Here is a 17,529-nt window from a genome sequence, read left to right on the forward strand (position 1 = left end):
TATCACCAAAATTAAGATAGAAGTTTCCATGAGATTCATTCTTCGATTCAACTATTGCCGGTAAATTCCCAGAGGTTTTGCCTTACTTTAATTTTGGCTTTCGATACAATAATCATATTCAATGTGCCGTTTTTTGAATATGAATATTCCTTTAGAATCTGATCTTAACACCCTATTTCAGACAAAGCAGACTTAATTACTGAGAAACGGGCCTTGTTATCACCCTCACAAACTCAACACTGTGAAATTCCAGATCACTTGAATTCAATTGTTGAGAAATGTGGAATTATTTTGGTTTGAGTACATAATCTAGACTTGATCTTGTTTTATCAGCCAATTATTTTTTAATTTTGTTTTAGTGGATCACGATAGGTTTGACAAATGCTTCTATTATTCTGACCCTCTAAAGTCCTTATGAAATATTCTGGTTCTAGTCACTCACTCAAGAATTAAGGAAAACTTAGGAGGCATGTGTTTTCAACAATTCTCGCTGGGCATAAGAGAGGTCTCCATTCGGAAAAGATTTTTAAAGTTTATCGCTTTCTTGTGATTGAAAGATTCCAGCAAAGCTTCCCGGTCACAGAACTATTTTTTTCCTCTAATCAGACTTGAAGCTGCATGGTTGTTTGCTCTCCCATGGCGTTTCCACCCCATCCATTTTGAAATTTTTAGTCTGAAATTTTCAACTGATTTTGGGCTTCTTGTTCAAAGATTTTTAAGTTTGCTTTGCTCTCAGTTTTCTATTGTTTGCTGAGGGTTTTGATTGTTTGGATCACTGTACTTTTGTTTGTGATTGTGCTTTGAGCATTAGTCACATTTATTAATACCTTTAATAAAGAGGCTTGTCACTGTCTCAAAAAACAAAATTAAAAAATTTAAGATTAAGTTACTGACCTTTCCAGTTCTAGCAATTTCTCTAATTCCAAATTTGCTTAAATTTCTTTGGAAAGCAACCATCTTCCCTGGATCCCCAGTTACCTACACAAAAGAAATAGCTTTAAAACAATAGAAATATTAAGGCCTCAAAAAAGGGGGAAAGAAAGGCAAATCAGGGATATAATTGATATATGTTGATTATTTCCTTTATTGTAAATATTTTCATTTTATTTAAGATATATTTGTATATTTCTATTTTCGTACTTTGTATTGGGTATTTATTCTATTCAAGAAAACTCTTCTTTATCTAAGAAAAATAAGAGAGAATAACAAATTTTACACATGCTATCAGAGAGGAAATAGCAATAAAACCCTGAAAACCCTATTTTTTAAAAAACTAAAAAATACCCTAGTTTGTGTTGTCATCGCCACTGCAAACCCCTGTCTAGTCTGCTGCCACCTCTGGTCACTCAGGGCTTGTCAGACGTCACATCTCTGCCAGAATCTAAAACCACCAAAGCAATCATCCTTCTTCGCTCGTTTTCAGCCCACAAGTGGTGCCGGGTTTTGGCTCGGATTTTGCTTCCATCCACAGGCCAATCACATCTAAGCAACCACCGATGTATTCGCCATCTTTAGCCGTATTCTGCTGTCGGTCGTCGTTCTCTGATTGTCACCGCTGGATTTCACCTCTTTCTCTTGTTTCTCTTTCCAGATCTACCTCTTTTCTCTTGAGTTGTGTTTTTTCAGCAATATGTCAAACACTAAGTCCATTGCCACTAAAGTCTTAGACAACCGCACCCTAGCCTATAGTCCCACTATCCAAATAACTACCATTAGACTTAATGGGGATAACTTTCTTTGTTGGTCCCGAGGTGTTCGGATGTATATTTTTGGATAAAGGAAGATTGGTTACATTACTTTGTTGGACCCTTCATTTGGGTGGGACACTGAAAGCTCCATGGTTATGATTTGGCTAGTAAATTCCATAGTTGAAGACATCAACTGAAACTACATGTGCTACCCTTCAGTCAAGGAATTATAGGATAGTGTTACTGAGATGTATTTCAATTAAGGCAATCAGTCACAAGTATTTGAGTGGGATCTTAAACTAAGTCACAAGTATTTGAGTTGGATCTTAAACTAGGTGATACACGGTTGATTATTTCCTTTATTGTTAATATTTTCATTGTATTTAAGATATATTTCTGTGTTTATTTTTTTCCTTATTTGTATTTTCCCACCTTGCATTGAGTATTTCTTCTATTTAAGGAAAGAAAATGAAATAAGATAACACCTTTGTTTTAAAGCGGAAACAAGCCTACTTATAAAGACTACAAAAACCCTAGTTGACCCACCCGCAGCCGCCGTCACTTGTCAACTCTTCCTTGTTCGTGGTCGTCGCTGATCCTTCAAATCCTCGCCCGGCATTGCATCTCTATCGGAGTCATCGCCAAAGCTTGTCTGAAGGAGTTGTTTTTTGCATAAGGTTAGCTCTGTCCATCGGCTGGTCAAGTCTACAGCCAAGGTCATTGGTTCGCCATAGTCCCTGTTGTTTCTTCTTTTATTTTTGGTGATTTCTTTCCAAATCTTCTGTTTTTCTCTTTGGGTTGGTGTTTTTTAAGCAATATGCAGACACTAAGTCCATTACCACTAAAGTTTTAGACAATTTGCCTAGCCAACAATCCCACTGTCCAAATAACTACCATTTGACTTCATGGGGATAACTTTATTCATTGATTCCAAAGTGTTCAGAAAGGTATTAACAAGGCTTTTGAAAAGGAGAAATCCTCTCTCCTCTCTCCTCTCTCCTCCCTCCTCCCTCCTCCCTCCTCCTACATCCATCTTTTCAACAATTTGTCTACCTTGTCACGACCATACTTAGGTCTAAACATTACTTCTCACATCACTACACCCCGCGACTAACCTTCGACTTTTGTCGCGTGCTTCTTCCTCGCCAACTAAGTCCCATCACGTCGCTTTCTTTAACGCGATAGCACTTGGACTTTGAACATTCTTCCTCACAGAATGCCTTTATTTTATACTTGGTCAAACTTACCCTTCTGGCAGAGCTCTTGACAAGGACTCCCATTTGGATGAGGGCCTCACATAAACAGTCTCCTAGGGCCTGCTTTGAACATTTTGAAAAAACAATCACGAGCTATGGATTTAGTCAAAGTCAAGTCGATCATGATATGTTCTATAACCATCCACAGATTGCAATCGTTCAGACGAGTGTTGACCTCCACATTCTTCTTCAACAACCTCAACCGGGCAGCCGAGATCCGTGGAGATAGAATTTCTTGATCTTTGGGGTGGGTTGAAACGTCCTTCCTCTTGCTGGAGTTGGTGTTTTTTCGGACCATAGCTCCCTTGGTCGAGGAGCTTTAATACCAAATTGATGCCTTACCAAATGAGAGAATTTTATTAATGTTTAAAAGTTGTGAATACAAGAAGACAAAATACTCTATTTATAATTAAAAAGCAAACAAATCCTAATCCTAATTAATAAAAGAAACTAATCTTAATCCTAACTAATAAAAAGAAACTAATCCTAATCCTAATAAATAAAAGAAACTAATTCTAATCCTAATAGAACAAGGACTTGACTGGGATTTCTACTACATCACCAATCTAATGCTCCGACGAATGATTATGAAGATCCAGGTAACATATCCTCTATTCCTATTTCCCATAGAAGAGGTACTCGTAATTCCACCAAATATCCTATTGCAAACTATCTTTCCTACCATAGGTTGTCTGATAGTCATAAAGCCTTCACCTCTAAGATAACTAACCTATTGGTTCCAAGGAACGTGCAAGAGGCTCTAAAATGACTTGAATTGGAAATTAGCAGTGATGAAAAAGATGAATGCTTTGAAACAAAATTGTACGTGGGATATTGTTGAATTACCAAAGAATAAGAAAATAGTGGGATGCATGTCTTCACTATAAAATGTAAATCCGACGGTAGCATTGAAAGACATAAAGCCAGACTTTTTGCTAAGGGGTTCACTCAAACCTATGGAATTGATTATGAAGAAACATTTGCCCTCGTTACTAAAATTAACTCCATTAGAATCCTCTTATCTATTGCAGTTAATTCTGATTGGCCCAATTATTAGCTTGATGTTAAGCATGTCTTTCTTAATGGAGATCTTGAAGAAGAGGTAATTATGGACCTACCACCTGGCTTTGAAGTGGATCTCAAAATTGGTAAAGTTTGCAAGTTATAGAAATTGTTATCCGGCTTTAAGTAATCACCTCGAGTTTGGTTTGAACAACTTGGAAAAGCAGTCACGAGTTATGGTTTCATTCAAAGTCAAGTTGATCATACAATGTTCTATAAACATACTGGTAATGACAGATAGTGTATGTTGATGATATTATTCTTACAAGAAATGGTGAAACAGGGCTAACTATCGTGTAAAATACCTAGCTAATGATTTCCAAACTAAGAACTTAGGAAGTTTGAAGTATTTCCTAGAGATGGAATTTGCTAGGTCCAAAATGGCATCATGGTCAACCAGAGAGAGGAAGTATATTCTGGATCTACTTGAAGAGATGGGAATTACTTGGGTGCAGAACAACAGAAACTCCTATTGAGCAAAATTTAAAATCGCAAGTTGCAACAATGAAGGAGGTAAAAAACAAAGAAAAATACCAAAGACTAGTAGGAAGACTTGTATACCTCTCTCAAGCTCACACAGATACTACCTTTGCAGTTAGTATGGTAAGTCAATTCATGCATGCTCCTAGATTAGCTCACTTTGAAGCAGTTTATAGAATCCTCGGATATTTGAAAGTTACTCCAGGAAAGGGCATATTATTTAAGAAACACGGTCACCTCATGTTGAAGTTTACACTAATGCCAATTGGGTTGGTAGCACCACTTATAGAAGATCTACGTCAAGCTACTGTTCCTTTGTTAGAGGGAATCTAACATGGAAAGGTAAACAACAAAGTACGGTGCCTAGAAGTAGTGCAGAAGCATAATTTAGAGCATTATCCCATGGTATTTGCGAGTGTATATGGATAAGAAGATTGTTGGAAGAACTCAAATTCTCTCAAACAATGCCAATATGTACTTATTGCGACAAGACAGTCATCTCCATTGCTCACAATCCAGCCCTTCATGATAATACGAAACTATTGAAGTTGATTGACACTTCATAAAAGAGAAGATTGATGCTGGAGTAATCTGCATTCCCTACCTTCCCACAACTGAACAAATTGCCAACGTGTTAACTAAAGGTTTCCCAAAGTGACAGTTCAACAGCTTAATTGACAAGCTGGCAATGAATGATACTTCACACAAGCTTAACGGGGAGTGTTGATTATTTCCTTTTATGTTAAATATATTTATTGTAATTATTTTTGCTATTTTTGTATTTTTCCTTATTTGTGTTGAGGGTTTCTTTCATCTAAGAAACCCCTTCCCCCTCAAATAAAACATGAGAAAAAGAAACATAGCATTAACCAAAGAATAATATGCATCTCTAATCTTCCGACAAGGGAACAATTTGCTGATGTATTAACAAAGGTCTTCCAAAGTGCCAATTCTATAAGTTAATTGACAAGCTGGCTATGGATGATATCAAGCTAGCTAGAGGGTAAGTGTTGATTATTTCCTTTATTGTTGATATTTTCATTGTATTTAAGATATATTTATTTATTATTATTGAAAGAGTTGAAAAGATAAAACACACCGATATATGTGGAAACCCTAGTACAGGAGAAAAACCATGATGGAGACTTTTCTTATTATTTTCTTATGAAACAGAAAAATACAAAGGGGAAGAACTAATAGGCAACTAGAGCCTAAACAAAAAAGGGAAAGAATAACTAGGGTAAAACAATTTAAATAAATGCCGGTTTTCAACACACAACAAACCCATAAATTCTAACAATTATATTTTTCTTATTTGTATTTCCCTACTTTGCATTGGGTCTTTCTTCTATTTAAAAAAATGATTTTCCTTATAAGAAAAATAAGAGAGAAGATACATTTTACAAAATACTGCATAATAATACTTGAATATCTAGGATTACATAACGTTTCTTTCTTTCTTTTTCTCATTTCCTCCTCTCCAAAGAACCAAAATTTACTGAGAAAGATGAAAGAAGAAAAGGGCATCCAAGAAAAACAATCCCACAAAAAGAAAGTAATGCTAAAGAAAGAGACTCAAATCAAGTAAATAAGACCTAACAATTACTTACAAAATAACTATACCACCAACACCCAAAGAAAAACATAAACATAGAACTTAGTGAAGAAACGGACATCACAAGGGCCCCACTCCACTCCTTAGAAGGTTCTATGGTTCATGTCCTTCTACAAACCCAATAACATCAAACAAACCCCAACTTACCACAAAATCTCCCCTTCTCTCAAAAATGCCAAATGGAGAAGGAACTCCTTGATCATCTCCATGTAATTATTGTGTCTGACAACCTAAGTTTTTTAATTATTATCCATACCAAATCACTACAGCAGTTTAAAAACTTGAAACCCAAGCAATTTAAGAAGCCAAACCTAGCAACAGATTAAAGTGAAATTTCACAATTGCCAAAAACCAAATTGTATTCTCACCTCAATTGTTACAGAATCATCTGAGATATCTACAATTTTTGCTCTGAAGACATCCACTAGTCTCTTAATCTAAAATGCAAACCAAAGCGAAATCACGAAAGATTGAAGAATGTTAACTGAGTGTAGCAGAAATAAAGCAAATGACAAGGCTTTGTGCACTTTGAGATAAGGGAAATGAAGACATAAATTGCCTATAAACTACCTCAGCACGATATGTAGGCTCAGCATTTATTTTTATAAGCATCAGTTCACGTTCCACCTGTTGCACACTGGAGAGATCTTCAACCTGATCAAAAGATTAGTATCCATGAGGTAGTTACTAATATGGTTCCTACAAGAATGGAAAGCCTAAATAGATGCAAACAAATCATAATTAAAAACAATCCAAAAAGATAAGACTGTAACCTTCAGAACATTTACAAGCTTGTGGAGCTGCTCAATAACTTGTTCTAACACCTTTTCAGTCCCAGAGACAACTATAGTTAAAAGAGCCTTGTCCTTGTTCAGGCCGACCGCAAGTGATTCGATGTTATATCCCCTTCTAGCAAAAACTCCAGCTATACGATTAATCATTCCACTTTCATCACCAACGAACACAGAAATTGTATGTCGTCTCACCCTGGGAACAAGATAGGATGCACCTCATAAGTATTTACATTAAAACAGCCATCTAATGAATTAAATTCTACAAACAATGTCATTATCATCAGTAACATAATTCAAACAATGTCATCACAACCAAATTTGGGTAAATTTTTCAAATTTTCAAATTTTGATCGTCTGATTGATCACAGCAATAGTCAACATCAAACCAACATATAAGATAGGTCCACTATCCATCAAGACCACAACAGCATTGAATTTTAGTCTGATTGGATGGAAATGATCTATGATACAGTGAGAACATACACTTTATAGTTTTGTTTCAATCACATGATTATCAGTTATTATTTGTTCAAGAATAAAATTCACTAAATGGAACTACCACAAAGAATAATATGATAATTTCAGAAGATAAAACCAGATGGCAAACAATTTTCTTTTGAAACGAAGACAAGCCTCTTTATTACTAATAGTAAATGAGACTAATGCTCAAAGTACAAGAGTATTGTACTAGGAGAAAAATAAGAAAAAGACAATGTCGTCCAAACAAACTACCCAAAGATGAACTCGGCCAACAATACAGAAGGGAAAACGACAAAAAAAAAAAAAACAATCACAAAGAACAAGCTAATAAAGTGAAATCCAACAGAAAAATTGAAACTAAACATAACCAAAATGAAGAGATCTGAATACAAATCATAACGAAATAGCTCTCTCAAAAGAAAAACATTCGAATTCAGAGACTAGTAAGAAGATGCAACTGGCAATCTCAAAGCTATCAGGCCAAAGTAGTCCAAAACCCAGAAGAGGGTTGAAAAAATCTTTCAAAATATCAACATCAGCAAAGTGGGTTTACTTGCCTCCCTCATGAAGAGAAAAACCTGAAGAGACAAAAGATGGACCAAAATCTGGAAGAAGACATTTAAACGGTTGAGACAAGTTTGGCTTTCTAATGATTTGGCTTCCACTACCCAACCAGTGAAACTACATGTCTACATGCCATTCATTTGACTGACACATAGCCTTTTGGCCATACCAGGTCTCCAAAAGCTGAAACCCCTGGTTTTTTGGATGCAAATAGGGTAGAAGAAGAACAGCCACATTCCAGCCCAGATTTTCTCATAGTCTACCTTCTTCTTCTTCCTCAAACTCTAATATTCCACGAAGGACTTCTGAAAGCAACAAAAAAAGAAAGAAAGAAGCACCCCAGTCAACAAGTTGCTCTGCCCACCTATCAAAAGGAACCCCAACGTTTTAAGAAAATTTACAGAAAAGGTTGTACTTCCTTTTGCAACACCCCATGGTAATTCTTCAAAGACAAAGTTTGATGTTCTAGTTGATAACACATCTCTCAGGCGTGTAGAAGTATTAAAAAATATTCACCAAAATATTTCTTCCGTAAGCCACTCAAATAGATTCCAGCACCTTTTTCAACCATAACACATTTCGTGATGAATAAGATAATCTCCAGATAATAGGCTTGAGAACTATTTGAAGAGCAGCCATATATTCTAGCAATGAATTCTTCCAAAGATGAGTTGCACGAAACATTATCATTCGCTCCTACCGAACTAAATACTTCTTGTCAGTTACCATGAAAAGCCAACCATACGTTACCAAAGGAACCAGGAGCAAACCTTTTCTTCAACACGTACCTCAAATAGTTATACCTCCAACCTTTTCTTCAACACATACTTCAGATGGCCAACAATTAAGTCCAACAAAATGCAGCATATGCTTGATATGTAATGCCTTTTTCTTTTAGGGAAACGAGCCTCTTTATTGATGATAATATGTGAGGCTAATGCTCCAAGTACAAGAGAATTATACAAAGAGCAAAAGAACTAACGAGAAAGGTACATCCTATAACCTTGCTAAAGCTCATCAAAACAACAAGCTTAGCACAAAACTACAACCTACTCAAAACCTTCAAAACTGAAACAACAAATGAAAGCTTAGCACAAAAGATCTAAAACAGTCTATCAAAGAGAGCCCAAATTAAGCTGAAATCTTTCCCACAAAATGCTCCAAAATGAATGGAAAGGAAACACCAATAAAAAACAGCCAGCCTAGCTATAACTTCATTATGATGGTGCCACAAAACTGCAATAAAATCTTTATTTGATCTTCCAGTTGGAAACCTTTCTTGGGCCCTTCATATTGTTGATTTAGCAAACTCAAGTTTGTGATTTCAACCTTAAGTTTGAGGGAGGGTATTGGAGATACTATTTGATATTAAAAAAGAAAAGATTATATGATATTATTCTGTCGATTCTTTCCATAAGTGTATTCCTCATTTAATATATTTAGACTTGTAGCTTTACTAAATGATCGATGAAATAGAGATTAATTCCATAAAATCAACATGATATCAGAGCTCTAGGTTTCTTTTATCACATTGAATCTAGCCCCCACATCCCCATTCGATGTCTGCCTCCGTTGATCATTCGTCGATAGAGGCAGAGCTATCCCCCATTAGCAGCCGCCGTCCCTTAGATTTGCAAATCCACCATTGCCACCGCACCTTAATTCCCTTTGTCGCTCAAATGATCTGTCGCCATCAAACCCCATTCGTCTTCTTTGTTTTCACCACTATCTGCCCCAATTCATTTTCCATTCAGTTTCGCTCAGCCTCTCAGCTCTTATCAATTTGGTTTGTGTTCTATTCACCTCTAGATTTCGAATTCGTTCAATTTGATTCCAACTTGCTCTGATTTGGTTTCCGCCTCTGGTTCCAATTTGCTCCACTATCAACCAGTTTCGGTTCAGATTTGTCTCGCACAGCTCCAATTTTCATTTGCTCTGTCCCACAGATCCAGTCTCGTTTCAAGATCTGTTCAGCTCGTCTCTGTTCGATTCCAATCTGTTCGCTCCAAATCCAGCCAACCTTCCCCTCATGCCTTACTTTGCATTCCACCATCTCTCTATCAAGCCCAAGAGTTCTTGTTTCATTCTTCGCAGGTTCTGTTATAGATCTCTATACGAGGATCTATGTTTCTATTTCAGAAGTTCTTTGTTTTGTTCTTCGTGGGTTTGTTTTAGCCTAGAAGTTTTTTGTGTTTGTTCTCCGTGGGTTTTTTATCTACTGATTTGTTTCTTTTCTTAGCAAACTCAAGTTCGTGATTCGAACCTTGAGTTTGAAGAAGGAGGGTTTTGGAGTATTTTTAGGAGATGTTATTATGATATTATTCTGTTGATTCTTTCCGTAAGTGTATTCCTCGTTTAGTATATTTAGACTTGTACCTTTGCTAAATGATCAATGACATAGAGATTAATTCTATAAAATCAACATGTATGATGTTGAAAACCCTACCAAGATGACAAACTTTCGAACAAAACTGTGGAAGAAAGAAGAGCTCAAGCCAGACAAATGACATTTCTTCCAATGTTTCTATTGCAAGCAATAAATGAGCGAATCACCGACTTACGTGGAAACCCGAGTATCAGGAGAAAAACTACAATAATTTTGTTCTTACTATTTTCTGATAAAAAACAATAGGTACAATGAGTGAGAATAAATAGACTACACAATGAGATAAAAAAGGAAAAAGATTTAGGGCAAATCTCCCATAATCTCCCAATAGGCAAAGCCCACTAACTCTAACACCACCCTAAGTTGGGATGTAAATATGAATGAAGCCCAACTTGCTAACACAAAAGTCGAAGTTTGGTCAGACTTCAGAGAAACCCCTTGGTGAGAACATCAACAACCTGTTGACTCAAAGGGATGTACATAATGTATATGCTCCCACTGTCAAGTCTTTCTGTGGTGAAATGTCAATGAATCTTAACATGTTTAGTTCTATCATGTTGAACTAGGTTGTTGGCGATACTAAAGGCGACTTTATTCTCACATAATAGCTGGTGTCACATTTTTTATGAAGATCAAACAGGCCTTTCTAGAGCCAAATTTGCTCACATATTCCTAAATTCATAGCTTGGTATTCGACCTCCGCTGCTCCTGGGCACAACACTTTGCTTCTTACTTCTCCAAGTTACAAGATTGCCCCATACAAAAGTACAATAATCGAAGGTAGATTTCCTGTCAATAAAAGATCCTGCCCAGTCGGGAGTTAGTGTAGGCCTCAATTGTCTTTCTGTATGTTTTTCTAAACATCAACCCTTTACTAGGTGTTGTTTTCAAGTATCTCAAGATTCTATTGACAGCTTCCATTGTTCCTTATAGAGAGCCTGCATAAACTGGCTGGCAACACTCACAGCAAAAGAAATATCAGAATGAGTATTAGATAAGTAAATCAATTTACCCATATAGCGTTGATATAGTTCTTTGTCAATTGGAACTTGATCGTCTGAGTTTCCTAGTTTATAGTTGAATTCAATAGGAGTTTCAGCAAGACAACTCTCCAACATACTTGTCTCAATTAGCAAATCAAGGATGTATTTTCTCTAAGACACGAAGATGCTTTCTTTAGATCTGACCACCTTTATTCCAAGAAAATATTTTAGGTTTCCTAAATCCTTAGATTTCAAATTCATCACCGATTCTCTGCTTGAGTTGACTGATTTATGCATGATCATCTCTAAATAAAATCATGTCATCAACATACACTATCAGAACTGCAATCTTTCCAGTCTTGAAAACCTTTGTAAATAAAGTATGATCAGAGTGCCCCTGACTGTACCCTGGAACTTGACAAAGGTAGTGAACCTGTCAAACCACGCTTTGAGTAACTACTTTAAACCATATAAAGATTTTTGGAGTTTACAAGCCTACTAACCAAACTGGGCTTCAAATCCAGGCGGGGTGCTCATGTAGACTTCCTCCACTAGGTCTCCATTCAGAAAACAATTCTTGACATCCAACTGGTATAGAAATCAATCTTTGTTTACAGCAACAAATAGTAGGACTCTGACAATATTCAACTTAGCAACGGGAGAAAAAAATTCAGAATAATCAACACCATAGGTTTGAGTAAACCCCTTTAAAACTAACCTTGCCTTGAGTCTATCAAGTGTTCCATCTGTTTTGTATTTGAGAGTGAACACCCATTTGCATTCCATAATTTTGTGTCACTTGGGTAGAGCATAAATCTCCCAAGTTTTATTCTTTTTAAGAGTCTTCATCTCTTCCATGACAACACTCTTCCATTTAGGACACTCTAAAGCAGTGTGAATATTTTTCAGTATTATGGTAGAATCAAGGCCTGTTGTAAAAGCTCTGTGGAGAGAGATTATCATAGAAAACATAGTAGCAAATGGGCTATTTTGTACAAGGTCTGGTACCTTTTCTCAGTGCAGTGGAATGTCAAAGAGATGGGTCATACTCATCAAGTTTCACTATATGATCCTGTTCAGCTTCATTATTAGTGGTTTTTGCTCTAACCTCAATCTTATCACCACTGTTCTTTTCTTCCATGTTTTCAGAAACAGCAACATCAAACCTGTCATTCGCACTCATCTTATTATTAGTACAAGGTTCAGTAGGGTTTTTTGTACCTTGATCTCAAGGAGATTCAGAGTCTTGGACTAAAGCCAACTGACTAGTAGGGGACTCAATTTCCTTTCTGAAATTCTTCCTGTAGTATGTTTCATAGGGAACTTGGTTTGTGGGTAGGACTATGGGATGAGGATCGCAATCAGACATGGTACTAGGAGTAGGTTCAACAAACTCTAAGGTACGGTTAGACTCTTCACTCATACTCTACCCCTAAAGATGATTAACAAAAAAGAAGGGTCGGTCCTTACAGAGAGTAACATCCATAGTGATAAAGTATTTCCTAGAAGGCGGATGAAAACTGTTGGAGAAGTTGAGAGTCCCGCATTGGAAAAACCAAGGGGACTCATACTCCATATAAGGTAGATGGGCTACTCCTCTCATTGCCAATTGGTTTTGAGATGGAACCCCATACTACCAAATTTAACAAAAACATTTATAATTGCGCTGATGAAGGGGATACTCAACAAACACACATGTTTGAGCCCTAGGGATAAATTTGGTCTGATTAGGGCCGAAATTGTGGACATATGCAGTACACCCAAACACACAAATGGGAACCTCAGAAATTAGACAAAGTAGAAGGGTGGGACTCCTTAAGACAATCTAAGGAAGTTCGAAGGTAGAAGACATGAAAAAGCATTCTATTGACAGTTTTTTCACTCGGCCATCCCATTTTGTTGTAGTGTGTAGGCACACGAGCTTTGTTGAACAATCCCCTTCGAGGCTAGAAACTCACTAAGGTTATGGTTTTGGAATTCTCGCTCATTATCACTCCGAAGAATTGCAATATTTTGTATTGAATTGCATTTCAATGGTGTGGTAGAAGTTTTGGAAAACAAATGAAATCTCATATTTTTCTATGATAAGGAAGACCCAGGTAAGAGGGGTACGATCATCAATGAAAGTTACAAAACCACCGTTTCCTATAGGAGGTAGTGACTTTGAACGAACCCCAAACGTCATTATGGATAAAGGTGAATGGTTGTGTGGGTTTATATGGTTGCGAGGGAAATGAAAGCCAATGTTGGTTTGCCCAAATATGCACATCACAAGATAGAGAGGAGACATCAATTTTAGAAAATGGATGGGGAAACAAATATTTCATATAATTAAAGTTTGGGCGGCCCAACAAAAAATGTCACCACATACAATCATGTCCAGAAGTGCTAAAATAGGAAGCCAATAAACTAGTCCTAGAGATACTACTACTAGAGGTATCATCATCAAAGATGTAAAGTCCCCTGCTATGTCGGGCAGTGCCAATCACCCTCCCTGAGCTCACATCTTGAAAACAAACAGATTCAAGTAAGAAGGTAGTTTTACAGTGCAGCTCACGAGTGATTTTTCTAATAGATAGCAAATTGTAAGAAAGCTTAGACACATGCAAAACATTCTGAAGAACAAGTCCGTCAGATGGAACTGTTTGTCCTATGCCAAAAATCAGGGCGAAAGAGCCATCGGCTATCCAAATTTTCTCATTACCGGCACAGAAGGTATAAGAAACAAAGTGCTCCGAAGAACCTATCAAGTGATCTGTTGCCCCCGAATCTAAAATTCGGCTTCCCATCAACACTAATAAGGCCAAGGGTCTGAAGCATACCTGACTGAGCAATGGAACCCAGAGTTAGTGTCTTGGTCTAGCTTGTAGTAAAGCCATTTGACTAAGAGGTGCAAGCAGTGGCAGTCTCACTAATGTGGGCACGCCCTGTGTTTTGTTTCTCAATGGAGGATCATTTCTTACCTCCTGGAGAACGACTGTAGAGTTTCCAACATTGATCCTTGGTGTGCCACGGTTTCTTGCAGTGCTCACAAATAGGGATTGGTTTCCCACTATTCTTTTCATTATCATGGGTCAAGCACCGGTCCCTAAAGGCAGCAGAATCGGTGGCAAGGGTAATCAGTCACCCATGGCATTTGTACCGTTTTCTTCAAGACGTACTTCAAAACACACTTCCATTAGGGAGGGAAGAGGCCTCTGTCCGAGTATACAACCACAAACAGTATCAAATTTGGGATTAAGCCTTGCAAGGAAATCATAAATACGGTCAGCCTCCTCAAGTTTAGCATATTATATACCGTCATTTGGTGTGTCCCAAACTGTCTCCCTGTACAAATCCATCTCTTGCCAGAATAGGGAGAGCTTATTGAAATAGGAAGTCACGTCCAGGGTCTATTGTTTGCGATCTTGGACCTGTTTTCTCAATTTATACAATCGAGAGGCATTCTGACGCTTTAAGAAAAGTGTCTAAGTTGTAGCCCGCAAATCTTTTGCAGTGGCTGCACACAGTAGAAGCTTGCAGATTTGTGGTTCTATACTATTAATCAGCATGGACCGAATGAGTGAGTCCTCCCCATTTCAAAGTCGTTCCAAGGCATCACCCGATGGAGGACGGACAGTCTCTCCTCTCAAAAATTCAAACTAGTGGCAACCTTCGAGGAACACCTTGATTGATTGAGACCACGAAAAATGATATTCCCTATTTAATTTCTCCTAGAAAATTCCCTATACATGATCCCAAAGAGCCAATTATATAATTTAAAGGCAAGGTGTTACCGAGCTCTTGGAATACATCGACACTCGGTTGGTCTGGAATGCATCAAAGACTCGCCAACTTCAACCCCCAATCTGTTATGGATTTGGTCAATCCCGTTACCACAGAAGTAGGGCTGCTATAAAGGATCAAATGACAACATGTCAACTGACGGATTTGGTGGTGGCTGTCCATAACCGAAAGGCAGAGGTGGTGCATGGGGCTGCAGCTGATCGAAAAGGATGCGATGGCTAAACAAGGAATCACATGTGGGAGAAGTTGGGTTGGGCACTGAGATGATTGGACAACGACACATAGGCCCACACGCCTGACAGTGATGACAAGTGAGGCAAATTCTGGCCACTAGGCTACGTAGATGACTCGAGGGTAGGCCCATTGTAACCAGTGAAGCAACTTTACCATGGCAGCGTCCACGACAACGGCATCTAGTTCGATCTAGGTTTCTCCAAGGGGTGTAAACAGGTTGGGTTGGAGGACATTCTCAACTCAACCCATATTTTTGAGTTGGTTGGGTTGGCAACCCGAATAACCCAAATTGTATAACCAACCCAACCCATAAAATATGAGTTAGATTAGGTTGGGTTGTCAAGTTGTATTGTTTTTTCTTTAAAACGATGACTTTCAAATTTGATACATGATCTCGAGCCTTAGTTGCACCAAGATGTCCTAGGATGAAAGAATTTTGCCTTTAATTCATTCGATCTCGGGCTTACATTGCCTTAAGTGCCCAGGATAGCCTAGGATGAAAGAATTTTTCCTATAGTTATTGGATCTCGGGCCTTAGTGGCACCGAGATGGCTCGGGATTATACATATATTATTAACTCAGGTTGGGTTGGGTTGAACCAATATTTTCAACCTCAACCAACCCGAAAAAACCAAAATTTTTAATCCAACCTAACCCATATAATATGGGTTTGGTACTCTGTGTTGTCCGTTATTTAGGTTGGAGTTACACCCCTAGTTTCTCCTAAATTGTTCGTTGTTGCTGCTCTGATACTATATTGAAAGCAATAAAAGAACGAAACACTAATTTACGTGGAAACCCGAATGCCAGAAGAAAAACCACGATATTTTTGTTCTTATTATTTTCTGATAAAAAACAATAGGTACAATAAGGAGAATAAATAAAATACATAATGAGATAAAAAAAAAAAAAGATTTAGGGTAAATCTCTCGTAATCTCCCTATGGGCCAAGCCAACTAACTATAATAGTTTCCATGACCTTTTGCCGTGAAAGACTACCCTACCAATCGTATTGGTCACAAGTAGTTCCAAGCTTGCTTAACTACGTTTTGTGTCCATAATGACAACATGGCTCCCACAATGCCGTGAGAAGCAACCTTCTAACTACACATGCTTCACTATGCTTGATTCGTAATGCTAATATCCAGATAAAGTTAATCATAATATTACTTCACCCCAGAGTTTAACTTGTCTTCAAAAAGTGATCAATCAGTAGGTAATTACAATGAACAATCCACTGAGATTTATTGCCAGTGTTTGGAATCGAATTAAAACAAAGGTCTTGCAAAACTACTAAGATAGAGATGGAGCTATTTGTAGATAATACCTGTTTTCATTGAGAAAAATTGAAAGAATACACTGGCTTCTAAAAAATAATAATAAAAATAGCAACAAAAAGAGAGGCAACTACAAGAAGGGGGATCCAATCAAATAAAACAAGACTTAACGAGTAATTACAAAAATCCTAGACACCGAGACCTGGAGAGAAACAGAGAATCTAACAAACAATCATTTAGCATGAAATTATCACATAAACGCATTTTTCCATCCATTCCTCATATGGAGATTCCTTATATCCCTTATCTGCCCACCCTCTCCTTTCTAAGTTCAAAGATGAGATGATTTTCTGTCTCACGACATACTGATCGATGAGGAAGACACTAAAACATTAACAATAAACCTAACGTCTAAACTAGAAAAAACCCACGAGTAGATGGGCAATAAGAAACAGAATCTCTACACAGAGCATGGAGCATGGTGAATAAAAAATCGAAAAGAAAACAAATATCATATTAAAAAAAGCAATAGGTCAATACCCGGATACAATCTTTGAAGAAGAAGAAGAAGAATTTCTAGAAAATGAGGGACCGGGACTTGTTTCAGCGATGCTTTGCACAGAGAGAGGCGCTTTCTTGATCTCATGGTTGCAGGTGCGGGATTTTGAAAGGGAAGAAAACGGTATAGAAAAAGGTTTGGAGTAAGTAGGGAATTTGAAAGGGAATTCGGAAGAAGTGGGTCTGATAGAAATGGAGGATACTGAGTCCAGTGAAATGGCGGCCATTGGAGAAGTAGAAGGAAATAGTCAGCAATTTGTTAATAACAGTACCGACCTAAAGTGGAGAGATTTTTCATCCAAAGATAAAATGGAGAGATTTTATTTATTTATTTATTTCGCGGCTCTGTTGATGCCAAGCGGTGAG

The 17,529-nt window shown here is 37.5% G+C and overlaps 1 protein-coding gene across 1 annotated transcript in view; it reads right to left on the minus strand.

Moving 5' to 3' along the window:
* LOC101212902 (acetolactate synthase small subunit 2, chloroplastic) overlaps window positions 1–17,529 on the minus strand; it is a 29,178-nt gene extending 11,649 nt beyond the window's left edge. Inside the window, exons 1-5 of the mRNA XM_004149579.3 lie at window positions 17,146–17,529; window positions 6,875–7,088; window positions 6,672–6,755; window positions 6,470–6,538; window positions 895–978 (exon numbers count right to left, since the gene is read on the minus strand). Coding sequence (XP_004149627.1) covers window positions 895–978; window positions 6,470–6,538; window positions 6,672–6,755; window positions 6,875–7,088; window positions 17,146–17,390 — 696 coding nt within the window. The 5' untranslated portion in view covers window positions 17,391–17,529. The remainder of the gene's footprint in view (window positions 1–894; window positions 979–6,469; window positions 6,539–6,671; window positions 6,756–6,874; window positions 7,089–17,145) is intronic.

The sequence above is a fragment of the Cucumis sativus genome, chromosome 5, assembly GCF_000004075.3.
Source record: "Cucumis sativus cultivar 9930 chromosome 5, Cucumber_9930_V3, whole genome shotgun sequence".
In the NCBI taxonomy this organism is placed as follows: Eukaryota; Viridiplantae; Streptophyta; class Magnoliopsida; order Cucurbitales; family Cucurbitaceae; genus Cucumis; species Cucumis sativus.